This window comes from Babjeviella inositovora (assembly GCF_001661335.1).
Source record: "Babjeviella inositovora NRRL Y-12698 unplaced genomic scaffold BABINscaffold_10, whole genome shotgun sequence".
NCBI lineage: Eukaryota > Fungi > Ascomycota > Pichiomycetes > Serinales > Babjeviella > Babjeviella inositovora.
In genome coordinates, this window is record NW_017566847.1 from 208641 (window position 1) to 224837 (window position 16197).

Sequence of the window (16197 nt, forward strand, 5' to 3'; positions counted from 1 at the left end):
TTAATAGCTCTCACAGCAATGTGGCACGTTTGGTTAACAAGACATCAGCACCGGTAAACTTGAAATTCTGTATACCACAAACAGGTATGTGCAGGGCTCGGTACCAGTGCGCCGAATTGCTATTTAAGGTACCACCGGAATGGTATGACACGTGACAAACACATGCGGCTAGCGATGTGGGGGCGGGGAGCCGGCATAGGATAAGGATTTACATTTCGCCGTAACTGGCTTAAATAGACCAAGATTGGAACAAAAAGCTGACTTCATTCAAATTGAATAGTGCGCTGTACCAGAGTTATCGTCATCCTGACTTTTACGATTCTGTACCGAGACAAAGACACAACTACAGACCTACAGCAGATCAAATTTACACATTTGAAGATAATCATATATAACTCCCATAACACACTGGAGAAGAGACTATTGGGTCCTAGGTCATGTATATACCAATACTAGCCATTTACATCTTCTATTAGACCAATATTATACACCAAACCACGTCAGAGCTGTACCCAAGCCCATATTCACCAGTGTATCATTCCTTCACCAGCGTACTCCTTCACCAGTATACTCCTTCATTCGGCATCTAAAAGTCCCTGATACCCCCCTTTATAGCTATTTTTTTCTACTTCCCATGAGTTTAAGCCATCCAGAAACACATTCCCTGGCGCAACCTTTACTAACAGCTCTGCCCCCCCTGGAGCTCTACCCTCTCCTGTCACATATAGGTGAAACCTCCCCTCCCAGTATCTATACCCCCACCATTGAAAACACCATTACCGGGACATTTGCCTACCTTGTGGTACTCTCCGCGGCCATCGGGGGCCTTCTTTTTGGGTATGATACCGGCGTCATCTCTGGGGTGCTCGTGACGGTCGGTACGGATCTCGGGGAAACCCTTACGCCGCACCAGATGGAGCTTATTACCGCCATCACCAGTATCGGGGCACTTGTCGGCAGCTGCGGTGCCGGTTTCTGGGCCGATAGGGTGGGCCGCAAGCGAATCATTGCCGTTTGTTGCGTCGTGTTCATCGCTGCTGCCTGCGGAATGGGGTTCTCTCAGACCGTCACGCAGTTGGTGTGTGGCCGGCTAGTGGTGGGCTTTGCGGTGGGGGCGGCGTCGATGATAGTGCCGGTTTACATTGCGGAAATCGCTCCGTCTCACCAACGGGGAATGTTGCTTACGCTAAACTCGGTGGCAACCACGGGAGGCCAGGCAGTGGCATACATCGTGGCTGTCTTGGTAAAGGACTGGAAATACAGCTGGAGGATCATGATTTTGGTATCTGTCGTCCCTCCCGCGATTTTTCTCTTGGTGGTGGGGTTCATTCCCGAGTCCCCGCGCTTCCTTGTTCTCAAGAATGATGTGCGGACCGCTTCCTCGGCATTGGGAAAGCTCTACCCAAGTGCCACTGCTGAACAGATCGGCGAGGCCATTGAGATTATCCAGAAGGATGTGCTTGCTAACAAAGCGATTCTCCAGGAGACGGCAGCTGTCCGTCTCTTCGGCAAGACTTCCACCGTTAGAGCTTTGGCTGTGTGCTGTGGGCTTATGATGTTTCAGCAGCTCTGCGGGTTCAACGCCTTGATGTACTATTCTCCGACCATTTTTCAGACCTTGGGGATCAAAAATCCTTTGCTAACGGGGCTCTTTATCGCGCTCACCAACTTTGCCTTTACCTTTGTGGCTGTGTATCTTATTGATCGAGTTGGACGGCGAAAGATTCTACTCAACACGGTGTGGATCATGTCGCTTACCCTTTTCGGGGCGGGATACTTTCTCCGTAACATGAAGCCGGGCGCAGAGCCGTCCACCGGCAACTCTCAGATCATTATGGCCCTCTGTTGCCTTTGTTTGTACGTAGCGTCCTATGCCAGCGCCTTGGGGACGGTCCCTTGGACCGCTTCGGAGTTGCTTCCTATGGAAGCCCGAGCCTTAGGTGCCACTCTTGTGACCTGCTGCAACTGGCTGACCAACACCATTGTGTCGGTGTCATTTTTGTCACTTGTGACAAGGATTGGATCGTGGGGGACGTTTTCGATCTACGGAGCTGTTTGCGTGTTGGGATGGCTCGGAATTTATGTGGCCTATCCCGAGGTGAATGGATTGCCATTGGAGGTGGTGAGCAAAATTTTTGAGGACGGGTTTGGGGTAGGGTTGGCAAACGAGATGAGACGGGAGTTCAAGTATGTTGGTGAAAGGAGAGAAGGTGGGGTAGATTGAAAAAGAAGTGGATTTATGAGAAACTTTATCGCCGAGAAAGTTGTAACTACATAATCACGCACCTATTATTAAATAGGACTAGTTCTGTAAAATATAGATAACTGCGCTGTGAACCGGAACCCACTTAGGTCTGCACATGTGACTCTTGCCATTATTCGGCAATTATAAGCGTGTACGATATGAGAGAAATTTTTACACTCTAATATCTTCAGTTCAAGATCCTCAATTCAAATATCATGTCAATGGTCTGGAGCTACGGATGTGCCTTTAATGAAATCCTAGAATAGTAGCCCCGCAGTGCGTCGATGCCGAATTATCATGTAGTGTTTATTCTAGATGTACCAGATATCGAAAGGAACTAGGATTGTGTTTGTCTTGGTTATGTATCAATTCAAAAGAGCTCTCACCAATGATGCATACAGGAAACATCTCGTACTTGTCGAACTCGTCTATTATGTAGAGACCTTGTTGCAGCCATTGCAAGCAGGTTCCATCACCTATCTCAGATTATCGAATGTGTCAACCTTCCGCAGAGAAGACACCACTTACGATTACTGATTTATCTACTCAAACCAATTATCTCCGTACTTAATGTTCTTTTCAATCTGCCCTCCATGGGGCCTCATTCTGGGGTTATCCCTGTAGAAGCGATTGTGTATCACCGCCCACAATTGCTCATTGTACTAAATACGTCCGGCATTGTTTCAAGATATTGCTTCTTTGGGAAATATGTGCAGATGGGCGCCGCGTGAGACACGTCAGTATCTCCAGGCCCGCCCCACTGTTGGAAAATTGTGCTCGTACAATATTGGGGGGCCGCCTCTCAGGTAACACGTTGCACTTAGCATACGGCTAACGATGGCAAAACTGAGGTTACGCTATACTTAGGATAGCCTTAGCTATCATGATACACATGGTACGTGGCATGCAATATTATAAAATAACCTTAGGGTTGGCATTACCAGAAAGTATTACGTGTAGCGTTTGTCGTTGTATATACCGACGCTACCAACCGACTCTTGATTTTAAATTGCTTCCTTATCACAATAAGGATTCAAGTCCTCCGCGCCTAAATGCTACCCCTTAGTTTTATAGCATTTTTCTTAGTCCATCCTCCCGACGTTTGGTTACCGCGTTCGTGGCTCGGCTTAAGCAGAGCTAGACAAGGGTGATGCATATACAACAGTACTTCTTTCACCTCCTATCCAGCACACAGCACCATTACCTAATCTACTATAGCATTGGTTCTTATTTAAGAGTAAATGAATACACAGTCAATCGTCAATACTATTTTTTTAGTGCACCTATGTCGCTCGCACATGGCCTCTTGAATGCCTGGCGCGCAGGGCCAGGGGCGTCGCTGCAGCTTATGTAATGGCGCACTCGCTGGCCACCACACGACCCGCAGAGAGTACACGCGCACCTGAACTAATCACCAGTCTCAAAGATGAATTTGAAACCGGTGCGCTCTGTCACGAGATATTTGTTAGAACCGGTTTGCCAGAGTGTTACATATTCAGCTGCACCACTTGCACATTTTCACCACGCTCCATCTGGCTATCTATTTGTCCAGTGTCTGCTTCACTAACCTCACCTATCGCTTCTGCCGTTACCCGCTCACCCTCCGTTGATTCAGCCGTTCCCGCTATTGTTTCGCTCCAAGCACAACCTTTATCAGTAGTTTCAGTTCTCATCCACCAGCTTTTTCCGGTACCCTTAGCTTTATCAATTAGCTGTCTCCGTCCTATTGGCTTACCACTGACTACCTTCTCCCTATCAGATTTCTTTGACTAGCCAGGCATTGCCTTAGCGGATTATTGCCCTAACATTATTTTCGCAAACTCCTCCTTTTTGCTGATCAACTGCTGCATTGAGCTGACATTAATCGCCGACCAATCGCCGCTACTCGCTTTATTTGACCAAGTATCCACTTGATTTTTCGTTAGCCTCCCCCACTAGAACAACTGCGTATACCATTGCCTATCGGTTGCTTCATCCCGTTTGACCGTTTCTCACCATTTGGTCTTTGCCCATTCCTTTATACTCAGCTTATCCCTTCACTAGGTGACTCCCAGACCATCACACCATTTTGCTTGGTAATTCACCCAGCGATTCTTGATTGTTCCTCACACTACCCTGCTCAGTGATTTCTTTAGTGATTCACCATGTATTCCAATCCCTACTCCAAAGAGGCGTTTAGCAACCCCGGAAAGGCGCCTCAGCCGCCATCGGCTAAAATGCAGGGCATGTCGCTCACATCTTCCTCCGTCAAACCCCAGCAAGGCTGGATCCAAACCAAGGATGAAGGCTCGTCCTTCATGTCCTTCAAGTGGAACAAAAAATTCATGGTTTTGGAGGACCGCCACCTCAACCTCTACAAGTCCGACGTCAGCGCGGTCCACGTGGACTCTGCGCGCAAGAAGGAGCTATCGATGTCGGTGCCGCTCACAACCATCACGAATCTCACGCGTGTCCAGTTGCGTTCGTTCTGCTTCGAGTTGCTGCGCAAAAACGACAAGTCCTTCTACGTGTCAGTGAAGACCGAAGACGAGTTATACGGTTGGCTCGACGCGATGTTCGCCAAGTGCACGTTCTTGCACTCCAGTCCTGCGGCCTACTCTGTGGGCTCGTCTTCTTCGGCCGTGTCACAGCCCACCAACTTCACCCACAAGGTCCACGTAGGTTTCGATCCCGCGTCTGGCGCGTTTATCGGCTTACCCGACAACTGGAAGCGCTTGTTGCAGCACTCGCACATCACCAACGAGGACTGGTCGCGAGACCCCGTCGCCGTCATCGAGGTGTTGGAGTTCTACTCGGACATTAATGGTGCCAGTGCCCAGAACTCGCCTAACATGCCGCAGGTCGCCAGCCTCGGTCACAGCAGCTCTAGTACCGCGCCGCCGACGCGAAACGGCCCCCACGAAGCCGAACGTGCTGGCAGCGATGTCTTCGGCAGCAAGGCCCCGGCGGAGAACCTGACCAAGACCGAAGATATGTACAAGCCTATGCGTGCGGCGCCACCGGTCCCGCAGGGCTACAAAAACCTCACGCCTATCACTCCTGCGGCCACGAATCACCCAACGTCAATCCCACCGCTTCCTACACCCTCCAACGACTCTGCCCCTCCAGCTGTCGTGCCGTATTCGATGAAACAGGAGCTGCCCGAGGCGGAGAAACCTGGCTTGATTCCTCAGAGACGGGCCCCGCGGCCTCCAGCGGCCGTGCCGGACAGCCGGCAATCACCGCGCCATGTGTCAGATGTCAAGCCGTTAAACGTCCCACAGAACTACCAGAGACCAGATCAAACATCGCCGGCACGCAGCCAGCCTCCGCGGATTCCACCTCCCTCCCAGAATTCGTCGAACCTTCCGTTGTCAAATTCTCCGTCATCCCAGGTTTCATTATCTCACAAGCCTCACCCATCCCAGAACCCGCAAACCTCCCAGAGTTCATCGGCCCGGTACCAGCCAAAGGCATACGGCCCCAGTTTCCCGGACCGCAAGGCCCCGGCAGCTATTCCGAACCCTTACATTAAAAATGCCGTCCAGCCACGACGTCCGTCGCAGGAAAGACACCCGAAGCCGGACCAGGCTCCATCGGTAGCTGCTGCTGCGGCGGCGTCTGCAGCTACAGCAGCAGCGCTTTCGGCGAACCAGACACTGAACAGCACTAAAAAGACCAAGAGCCGCTCGTCTAATCTCACGGATGCACAGATTCTCGCAAAGTTGCGCACGGTGGTAAGCAGCTCGGACCCGACACCGTACTTCCAGGTGCTCAAGAAAGCAGGCCAGGGCGCATCCGGGAGCGTATACCTTGCGCGCGCGTTGAAACGCGGTGGCGAGAAGGTTGCGGTGAAGCAGATGGACCTTGCAGCGCAACCGCGCAAGGAGCTCATCATCAACGAGATCCTTGTAATGAAGGACAGCCACCACGACAACATTGTCAACTTCCTCGAGGCATATCTCCGCGGCAACTCTGACTTGTGGGTCGTAATGGAGTACATGGAGGGGGGCTCGTTGACCGATATCATCGAGAATAACCGCCACCTCACGGAGAGACAGATCGCGTGCATCTGTTTCGAGACCACCAAGGGTTTGCAGCACTTGCACGAGAAGCACATTATTCACCGCGACATCAAGTCCGATAACGTGTTGCTTGATGCGCGCGGGAATGTGAAGATCACGGACTTTGGCTTCTGTGCGAAATTGACGGACCAGCGCACGAAGCGTGCCACCATGGTTGGTACACCGTACTGGATGGCGCCTGAGGTGGTCAAACAGAAGGAGTACGACGAAAAGGTGGATGTGTGGTCCTTAGGGATCATGACCATCGAGATGATCGAGGGCGAGCCACCGTACTTGAACGAGGAGCCATTAAAGGCGTTGTACTTGATTGCCACGAACGGGACGCCGAAGTTGAAGCACCCAGAGCAGTTGTCGGACGATATCAAAAAGTTCTTGTCGATTTGTTTGTGTGTGGATGTGCGGTACAGGGCAAAGACCGAGGAGTTGGCGCGGCATTCGTTCTTGGCGAAGGCCTGTCCGATCTCGGAGTTGTCCGGGTTGTTGGAGTGGAAGATTGCAGAGGAGGCGGAGTTGTAGAATCCCTCCGAAGTGATTGATAGGTGAATGTCCTACCTAGATCGGTATCTCATTGGCTGCTGGGTGAGTTTTGCTTTAAATGCTTTTTTTGCCTCATGACTTTTTGCGCGTATTTCTGCACCCTGACAATCTTTAACTATTGTGGTTACTGAATTTCCCCTTGGAATTCCTCTGTGACTGGTGTTTTTTTCACCCATTCCCTACGTTTATATTTTCACACCATTGATGGGATCACTGTATCCTGTTCCATCCCTTTCTACTTTCCACCATTCTTCTAGCTTTTATTCATATTCTTTCTCCTCAGTGTTCCTAAGGGTTTATATGCGCATGCGCATTTCTTTTCAAACTTGGTTTATATTTTACCTTTGCTTCCTTTTCCCTGGCCTTTCCTCCGAAAACAATATAGCTTACACGATATGCTTGTAGAACGGCGATTGTGTATGAGGCAAACACTGACACTGGAGCCGGACGCTTAACGGAGATGCCTAGAGGAAGCCTTTGAGCTCTGAATATTAGGAATTTACTTTCGGAAGTATGAAAATGCTGGGTTTATATATCGGAATATCTTTACAAGACAAACCTTTACTGAAAATACGAAATTTTAAGCTTATGTGTGGAACCTATACCGAAGTAACTTACCCATGATTTCATGCACAGATAATGGATACTTTTATGGGTATTCATCAGGGGTCAGCTAGTTGCCACAGCTAACTATTCTCTAAATCTATAAAAGCCAAGATCCTTTTACTTTACACACCCCTTATCCACTAACCATTGCTGTATTACCGCCAATTTCAAGCGTGCCAGGACGACAGAAACTAAACGTCAGCTGTTCACCGCGTTTCGCGCTTCGCGTTTCGCGTTACCTTCGGTGTCCACACGACCAACTAGATATACTTGTAAAAACTCTTCCAACCGCTAAGTATAACTCTCTCAGTCTAGTACCCTTCCTCACCCCCCACTATGAATCGCCAGAGATACCAGAATCCCAACTATGAGGACCGCAATTACAACCAAAACATGGAACAGCAGTTGGCGTCGCAGATGAAAAAGACGGCGCATCGGCGGACAGTGGACCACGGGAATCCCATGGGCCGTTGGTTTCTCCAGAAAGCCATCGGAAAGTCCCAGCGGGTGGGGAAAATCAGACCCGAGGCAACCTATGCGATAGATATGTTGCCACCATTGGCATCGAAACGTAATGCCGCGATGGACACGCCGACAAAGTTTGCACACCTCAGCGCGAACAAGGCGAAACACGCGATTCACGCAGTCAAATGGACACCAGAAGGGCGACGCCTTCTTGTAGCGAGTCACAGTGGTGAGTTCACGCTCTGGAATGGGATGACTTTCAACTTCGAGACCATCATGCAGGCGCATGACCTGGCAATCTTTTCTCTATCGTACTCGCACAACGACGACTGGCTTCTCTCCGGGGACCAGGAAGGGACAGTCAAGTTCTGGCAGCCCAATTTTAACAACGTAAACATCATCAACGCACATGGCGACGGGATCCGGGACATTGCGTTCTCGCCAAACGATTCCAAGTTTCTCACCGCGTCTGACGACAGCACGATGAAGATCTGGAGTTTCCACACGGGTCAGGAGGAGCGCACACTCGCGGGCCACCACTGGGATGTCAAGTCTGCCGATTGGCACGCAAATCTCGGTCTTATAGTGTCAGGCTCCAAGGACAACTTGCTTAAGTTGTGGGACCCGCGTCAGGCCGCGTGTATCACCACCATCCACGGTTTCAAGCATACCGTCACCAAGACGCGGTTCCAGAAGACCGGGACCCAGCGGCTCCTAGCGTCAGTCTCCAGAGATCGGTCCACGCGAGTCTTTGACTTGCGCACGATGAAGGATCTCCTCGTGCTTCGGGGAAATGAAAGCGATTTGTCCTCGCTTGCGTGGCATCCTGTACACTCTAACATGTTGACGACCGCCACTTATGATGGCTCTATCTCGCACTACATGTTAGACACGACGGTACCCGAGAAGATTGTTTCCAACCCCCAGAGCAGCTTTAACGGTCTGGGCTCGACCCCTGAAGCGTCCATCACCCCTTTCCACGAGATCCCCTACGCCCACGAAAAGGCCGTCCATACGTTGGAGTACCATCCGCTCGGTCATTTGCTTTGCTCTGCTGGCGCCGACCGCTCCGCGCGCTTCTGGTGCCGCTCCAGACCCAACGATCCCTTGGCATTCCTTGATGCGACCTACACGAATGATAAGGTCGGAGCGTGGTACTACGGGGTTAACAACGGGAATAATGCCAGCTCCGCCGGCACTGCCTCGGCGGGGCAGACCGAGAGGGCCGATCCGTCTGCTTCCGCATCGAACAACACGCCACTTGGTGCACGCAACCAGGCGTTGCCAGGTCTCCCGGGTCTCCCTGGCTTGAGTTTGAATGCCAATTCGAGCACTAACTTCATGGGCATTCCCGGGTTGGGCGAGAACTTTCAGGACACAACCACAGGAGAGGAGGAGGTTAACGGGAACAATGCTGGTATGAACAATGCCTTACCAGGATTGGGAGGAAGTGGATTGCCCGGATTGGGGGGCAGTGGGTTGCCTGGGTTGAGATAGTTGATAATGCATAGGATATACGTGTTTTGGTTGTAGATTATTGTAATATTTAGGCCAGAGAAGGCATTGTTGATTATCCGTAGGTGATTTACAATATACATAGGGAACTTTGATAATGTAGCCATATATAAGCCGTTTACGGCATACCAAAGGTGTTGTGTTAACGGAGCCAGACATATGTTGGCTAGCCAATCAAAAAAAAAAATAAAATAAAAAAAAATCCCCCCATTTTGAAGCTAACTTCAAGATCTGTATCAAGATTGTACTGATGCCACGCCATCTGGTTGGGCCATCTTCGATTACACACATCTCCCGGTCTCTTATCCTACACATCATTCAAGAAAAATCTATTCGGGCACACGCACCCACCAAACCAAATCTAATATTAACAAAAACTCATAAGTCATTAAAGCGAACAGCTATTCACTATCCGCTGCACCATCAGGTGCGCGGGGGTTCCGACGAAGCGGTCCACCTTTTGCGCGTAGGCCGCGCCCGCCATTATTTGATAGTTACTCGCAAAGAACTGCAAGATTTGCCACACATCGTCCGTTTCGGCTTTTCCATCCATCCGGAAGTAGCACTCCTCACCGAGGTTGTCAATAGAGACTTGGCCGATTGAGCCCTGTGAGTCGGCAAGTTGGGTTTGCTCTGCGTCAGAGAATGGCTGATACACCGAGCAGTAATTCTCGTAGCGGAGCGCAAAGTCGCGCACCGCCTGCTCGGTGCAGGCCTCGTTCTTGTAGTCCTCGTTGTGTGCCTTCTGGCCGATATTATAGAGGAGGTACTTCGGCAGCGAGAGTGTGACCGAGAGAAAGATGGGCGTGACCGAGTACGCGCGCGGTGACTCGCGCTGAAACTCACGGATCTCGCGCACGATGCTCGTACGGCGCTCGCGCGTCGTGTTTGTCGCGTCAAAGATCCCAATGTCCTGTTCGTTTGTGAGGAGCTCGTGCAAGAGCTGGCGCAATGTCTGCTGTGCCCAGCAGTCCCGCTGGCGCGTACCCTCCACGTTCTTTGGGTCGAAAAGCTCGTGGGTCTGGCATGAAGCGGCGCTTGTCGCAGGCGCGGAAGTGTTGAAGAACTGGCGGCGCGCCACGCCCGCGTTGTACGATGCCGCGCGGTAGTCCGAAATGTCGCCCACGTACTTGATGAAGGATCTGACGAAAGACGACTTGCCGGACGCTGGGAGTCCAACAAGGATAATCACGTACTTCCGAGCCGAGTCTGACTCGGGCCGCGACTCAAGGGGCCCCAGGCATATCTCTGCCTCTCGGTGGACGGAGGAGCCGGTACGAGTCATCTGCAAACGGATATCTTCATACGAGTTGATCGGGGAAATGCACTCAGACTTAATGGAGTGGTCGGAGAAAGAGCGGTTGAGAAAAGAGCTTACCGCGAGATCCTTCCGGCGGATGGACTCAGGCAAGTCTACGAACGAGACATGGCGGCTCTCGGGGTCTGCCGAGCTGGCATTAAAGTGGGGAGTGGAACCGTTATGACATGGCGGCTGGGAGTTATCTCGGGGTTTGAGAGGCATGGGGCTATCTAGGGGTATGGGGCTAGGAATATTATCAGTCATAAGCCTGTATATCGGTGACTGAATCGTAGTGTTTTGGTAAATCGAGGGACGGCTCAAAAGCAAAAGTTCGTGGGACTTCCATGTATTTGTAACCGGAAGCAAGAAAGTGTTCTGTTGGGACGTTCCTGTGAGTGTCCAAAATTTAAGTTATTAATTAACCTCGACTAGACCCGATATGGTTCTGTCAACACGTTTTCGTTGGGAACCGGTGTTTATATATCTGGGTCTTAGCCATGGCTGGGTTGAGTATCGAGGTTTGGGTTACGCCGCTGTGTTTCGTTCCGCATACGCGTGCATAAAACCGGCAAAAGTTTGCTAGCACGGAAAAACCTCGAGTTTCTTTTTGGCGCAAATTCTTAGGAACATTATGCATGCAGCCAGATCGGGAGATATTCCCCTCTTGCGTTCACACCTGCACCGTTTGGGCGGCGGGGAGCCGCCACGGTGTCATCCGTGAGGGGTACATCTTTTGACAATCTACACAGTGAACAACATCGTTCTGCTAAAGATAAGAAGGCCCAACAATATTTTTTGAAAAGACCCTGGCGGAGCAATAAAATCTAAATATACGTTAAGGTCTCCATCCTCTCCAGATTTTTGCCGCACTGCTTTTCCACTATACGGCAGCTACGAAGCAATGAGATGCCTGGAATTACCTCGGTCATCCATTGCAACGTTGCAGTGCCGTGAAAATGCTATCATTGCATCGGCGCGTGGTCACCACTAGCCATACATCTGCGGGGGCGTCATGCAACGCACTGGGTCCCGAACCACAAGAACCATGCCGGAAAACACGGCTCGTACCCGAATCTGGCATACATGCAGGGAGGGCAAATCTCGGTGAGCCACTACCCGCGTCATTGCTCGGGGATTGGCCTTTATAACGACGGATAACCCCGCCAACAGAAGACATTTTGATGGATCTTTTTGGGCTGGAAATGTCTTATCTGTGAGGTGCAGTGCACTGAGACGGATACTGTTTACCGAAGAGGCTGTGCATATTGCGCAGGATTCGGAGGCGTCACAACCATAAATAAATACGCCCTGTAAACTACAGGCGTCCTCTGTCAGATTTGGTAGAGTATGAATCAGATTAGACACCCGTGATTCGTCAGCGAGTTAATAGATATTAACCCACAGTGACGAGGTAGTGTGCTCGGTCGGCGGTGTCCGCCAAGCCGTCATTCGGAGTTTCACACGAGATGATGTCATGTTGCACATATTTAAGTTGGCACATTTTGCTCCGAGTATTTTGGGTTTTAACCGGTAGGGCAATGCCGGGTACTAAAAGTTCATGGCCGTTTCGGAAGCGCAAAATAAATACATCAAATTCACCGGTATAACACGAGGGAGAGAGAGTTGTGGGTGACAGGGAATCGGAAAGTTGACTCAAATTTCCCCGGCAGCCAGTGAAGTGCTTGCTTTATACTGTTGTAACACTGCATATGTTTATTGAGGGAGGGGCTTAAGGGCTGAACTATGGGAACTTAAGGAATAACGTCTAGGTTAAATGTCATTAACATAATCGTGGTAATTATTACAGACTTGATTTAGATAAGGTTATTAAATAATACTTTTGGGGGCTAGTTTTCTATTTAGGCATCTGGATAGCTTCTGGTCATTACTCGATTCAATATTCCACTACATATAGAAGCACGCGACACAGAAGGACATTCGGCGGTGGCCGCTTCCGTCTACAGTATGTTTTTTTTTTTTTTTTTTATTTCAAGGAAACTCAAAATAGTCGTATGGAAGGGCTAATGATACAGCTATAAATATGGCATAGATTATGGGTAAACAATGCCCCCGTCAGAGACGATGGCCTGTCCAGTTATATAATTGCTCTTGTCACTGGCCAAGAAAGATACCAATCCAGCCACATCTTCCGGCTCCTGACCTCTTCCTAAGGCAATCCCTTCGATACTCTTTTTCAAAGCCGTCCCGACCGGCTCGCCGCTGGCCTCGCAGATCTTGCGGTCAATCAAGTCCCACATTGGGGTTAACACAATCCCCGGGCAATATCCATTCACGGTGATCTTATCCGTGGCTAATTCCTGCGCCGCAGCCTGAACCAAACCCTTGACGGCAAACTTGGTGGACGAGTAGACCCCCAAGTATGGCATACCCTTGTGGGAAGCAATAGAACACGCACAGATGATCTTTCCCGGAGTCTTATTCGCCTTGAACTTCTTGGCGGCCTCCTGGATACCCCACAACGTCCCCAAGACGTTGATATCGTAGATCTTTCTGGCGGCTTCTTCGGTGTGATTCACCACAGAATCGACCTGGGCAATCCCTGCGTTGTTGACGATAATGTCGAACCGACCAAATGCCCGTTCGGTGGCCTCAATGGCCGCTTTTGTCTGCTCTCTGGACGCAACGTCCAACTCAACCCAGATTGCATGGACACCATACTTTGACTCGAGCTCCAGTTTGAGCTCAAGGGCTTTTGCTTCTTGGAAAGGCAAGTCCGCAATGGCAACGTTCATGCCGTCGGTGGCGAGCTGGACTGCAATGGCACGGCCGATACCTTGGGCTGCACCAGAGATTAATACTGCTGGACGGGAGATGGACATATCAGATGTTGATGTATTAAGTAAAAGGAATACTTTTGTAAGTCTAAGGAAAGGGAAAGATTATTTTGGTTTTATATAGAAAAAAAAAAAAAGTGGGGCGATCCAGGGGCTAACCTCATAGGGGTTTGATCATGCATCGGGAAGTTGTTACTCCGATGACGCTAAAAAAGGTGAACTATCAGTCTGAGAAGAAAGTATGGAGTCTTAAATTAGCGTTTCTCTGAAAGGTCTAGATCGTCTGACAGTACCAAAGCGCTTCCGCTCATCCATTGTGAGTTTCTTGGGGGAGAGGTTCTGGGAGTATACCCAATAACGCTGCATGCGCATACGTAACGGTGCTGATAGATCACGTGTTATATGCATCTGTGCTACCATGCAGATGTAGCGAGGGGTATTAGGTGATACAATTGTAACTGCCCCACGGCAGATCACAGTATAAGCGTGGGGATGATTTAAATTATAGATACCGTACATATTAGGTATCGTTGAGTCGGATACTGGATCCGAAGCCCCCTGCGGATTCCTGGCAGTTACCCATATACACAGCTGAGTGTGAGGGGAATACATATCCACGTCAGCCCTAGAAAATGCTTTCATAGGGTCTGCATATATAACAACCCCTGTGATCCTATAAGTCTCATCAATTGCGTAATACAACTACAGCACGGTTTTAAGAAAGAACCTTTAATTGAAATACGAAAATAAAACATATTTGGGCTCAACCTGTTGTTCAAACAGGAAAGAACTCTCAAACGAAAAATATCCAGGTTTACACGAGCGACAACCCTAAACTTTGACGCTGTGACTTGGATTCTGAGTCGTAAAACGGAAGTTCACCCAATGAAGTGACACGGGTGCCATGGCGAGGCTCGCTGTTTTCGTAGTCCCAAATGGCATTATGCTGGGAGATTCTGTTGTCCCACAAGGCAGAGGTACCCAAATCAGCCTTGGTTGGCTTCCAGTTGAAACGAACCTGAATATCCAAGTTCTTCTCAAACACTCCAAACAAGTACTCCAAAATCACCTCCGACTCACCCGGCTCTAATCCAACAATTCTGTCGGTGTAGGTACGGTTAACGAAAAGAGACTTCCAGCCAGTGGTAGGATGCGTCCTGATAATTGGGTGCTCTCTTTCAACCTGCTTCTTTCCGTTCAATGGGTCGTTTCTGTCAAAGTAGGTGTGGGCAGACTTGAAAATTGCGGTCTTTCCCTCCAAAAACTCCTGCAACGCAGGGGACAACTTGTCAAAAGCGGCGTATCCCGAAGCCCACACCGTGTCACCACCGACTTTCGGGATAGCGTCGTTGTGAAGATGAGTGATCCCAGCCGGCTGGTGTTCGTGGGTCAAGTCCGTGTGCCATCTGGCAGTAGTTTTGGATTGCTTAAAGGTGCTGCTGATTCCCAATTGCAGGAAAAGCTCTGGCCAGATAATGGTGATGCCATCGTGGCCCGGAAGATGTTGAGCCTGTGGATGCTTCTCTACCTGACCGTAGTATTCGCCCAACTCCAATTGTTTCTGCGGAGACAAATCTTGATCACGGAAAAACACCACAACTCTTTCAGCAATCAACAACGCCAACTCATCTCGTTGCTGGTTGGTCAAAGCTTGCAACTGCAAGCCCACGATTTCGGTACCAATGTGCTTGGTGAGATGGATAACTTCCGTAGCAGCGCCAAACAAAGCCTTCTTTTCCGGATCAGCATTTTTTCCGCGATCGACATAAGGGTAGCCTTCGTTCCTGACCGCAAACGCTTCATCTAGGAAAGTTGGGATCTTTTCTTGGGGAGGAACTTCAGGGTAGCCCTGGCTCACATCGATTCCATACTTCTCAAACCGGGCAAGCGTGGTAGGAGGAAGGAGGTGTGCTAAAGGAGAGCGACCGCCCTTCGGCTTTCCCTTCTTCAAGTCGACAAGGATCTGTCCACCGTTGTCGGTGATGGCGTCAAGATTGGTCGCCTTTAAAGAAACAATAACATCCTCAGTGGCAGTTGGGGGAGACATATTTTATCGTGTTTAGCTTGAATATTGACCTTTAATACTGGAGAGAAAATGGAACCCATGACCCTTATATATTTCGGGAGCCCTGCTGTGTTAAAAGTTTGGTTATCGGAGTCTAGGACTAGAGTTTACCTAGATGAGGTATTTGCTGACAAATTAGCCTCGAGCCGGTTAAGCCTCGGATAAATAGGGTTTCTAAACTGTGGTAGGTTGCAATAGGTGGGTATTCCGTAACCGGGGCATGGTATCTGGAGGTCTTGATTAGCGCGCCATAGTATGGTATCAGTTATGCAGGCCATGCAGCACGCCAGCCCTACAGAAAATTGCAACCGTTAAGTTTCTCCACAGTTTGCAATACTTACAGAGACGGAGGTTTACGATAGGATGCTAAATATCATCCGACTGGTTGGATAGAATCCTACGATGATGTTTGTAGATTAAATGATATCATTATTATACATCTGGAATTGAAACTCTGAAGGTGACGAGAATAGGACTTGGATACTCCGAGGGATTTTGGTGCGTAAAGTATTTGTTACCTAGAAATGTTTAAACTGGTAAGCATTAATATCTGTTTAGGTTTTCCGCGATACAGCTACTTTTTCATAGGCTAAATAATGTGCATT

General features: G+C 49.7%; 7 protein-coding genes across 7 annotated transcripts; 4 read left to right on the forward strand and 3 right to left on the reverse strand.

The window, feature by feature from the left end:
• Positions 1 to 251: 251 nt before the first annotated feature.
• BABINDRAFT_162670 (uncharacterized protein) lies at positions 252 to 2370 on the forward strand. The gene has a single exon (XM_019129471.1). The coding sequence runs from the start codon at positions 635 to 637 to the stop codon at positions 2222 to 2224; it is 1590 nt and encodes a 529-aa protein (XP_018983775.1). The 5' UTR covers positions 252 to 634; the 3' UTR covers positions 2225 to 2370.
• Positions 2371 to 4476: 2106 nt separating this feature from the next.
• Positions 4477 to 5316, forward strand: BABINDRAFT_18831 (PH and PBD domain-containing protein; the record flags this gene model as incomplete). Its single annotated transcript, XM_019131204.1, has 1 exon — positions 4477 to 5316. A coding segment is annotated over one exon (840 nt), but the record flags the coding sequence as incomplete, so codon positions are not given.
• Positions 5317 to 5922: 606 nt separating this feature from the next.
• Positions 5923 to 6825, forward strand: BABINDRAFT_39176 (PAK family serine/threonine-protein kinase; the record flags this gene model as incomplete). The annotated part of the gene is made up of 1 exon (XM_019131911.1): positions 5923 to 6825. A coding segment is annotated over one exon (903 nt), but the record flags the coding sequence as incomplete, so codon positions are not given.
• Positions 6826 to 7770: 945 nt separating this feature from the next.
• BABINDRAFT_162672 (cleavage polyadenylation factor subunit) lies at positions 7771 to 9438 on the forward strand. Its single transcript, XM_019129472.1, has one exon. It carries the CDS (start codon positions 7789 to 7791, stop codon positions 9412 to 9414), a length of 1626 nt encoding a protein of 541 aa, XP_018983778.1. The 5' UTR covers positions 7771 to 7788; the 3' UTR covers positions 9415 to 9438.
• Positions 9439 to 9763: 325 nt separating this feature from the next.
• On the reverse strand, positions 9764 to 11234 carry BABINDRAFT_162673 (6-phosphofructo-2-kinase). The gene has a single exon (XM_019129473.1). The coding sequence runs from the start codon at positions 10952 to 10954 to the stop codon at positions 9821 to 9823; it is 1134 nt and encodes a 377-aa protein (XP_018983779.1). The 5' UTR covers positions 10955 to 11234; the 3' UTR covers positions 9764 to 9820.
• Positions 11235 to 12783: 1549 nt separating this feature from the next.
• BABINDRAFT_39396 (uncharacterized protein) lies at positions 12784 to 13572 on the reverse strand (the record flags this gene model as incomplete). Its single annotated transcript, XM_019131925.1, has 1 exon — positions 12784 to 13572. The coding sequence occupies one exon, from the start codon at positions 13570 to 13572 to the stop codon at positions 12784 to 12786; it is 789 nt and encodes a 262-aa protein (XP_018983780.1).
• Positions 13573 to 14243: 671 nt separating this feature from the next.
• Positions 14244 to 15802, reverse strand: BABINDRAFT_162674 (TauD/TfdA dioxygenase family protein). The gene has a single exon (XM_019129474.1). It carries the CDS (start codon positions 15572 to 15574, stop codon positions 14342 to 14344), a length of 1233 nt encoding a protein of 410 aa, XP_018983781.1. The 5' UTR covers positions 15575 to 15802; the 3' UTR covers positions 14244 to 14341.
• Positions 15803 to 16197: the final 395 nt, after the last annotated feature.

Coding starts and splice junctions, on each gene's coding strand:
- BABINDRAFT_162670 (XM_019129471.1), top strand. CDS start 635: ATGAGTTTAAGCCATCCAGAAACACATTCCCTGGCGCAACCTTTACTA.
- BABINDRAFT_162672 (XM_019129472.1), top strand. CDS start 7,789: ATGAATCGCCAGAGATACCAGAATCCCAACTATGAGGACCGCAATTAC.
- BABINDRAFT_162673 (XM_019129473.1), bottom strand. CDS start 10,954: ATGCCTCTCAAACCCCGAGATAACTCCCAGCCGCCATGTCATAACGGT.
- BABINDRAFT_162674 (XM_019129474.1), bottom strand. CDS start 15,574: ATGTCTCCCCCAACTGCCACTGAGGATGTTATTGTTTCTTTAAAGGCG.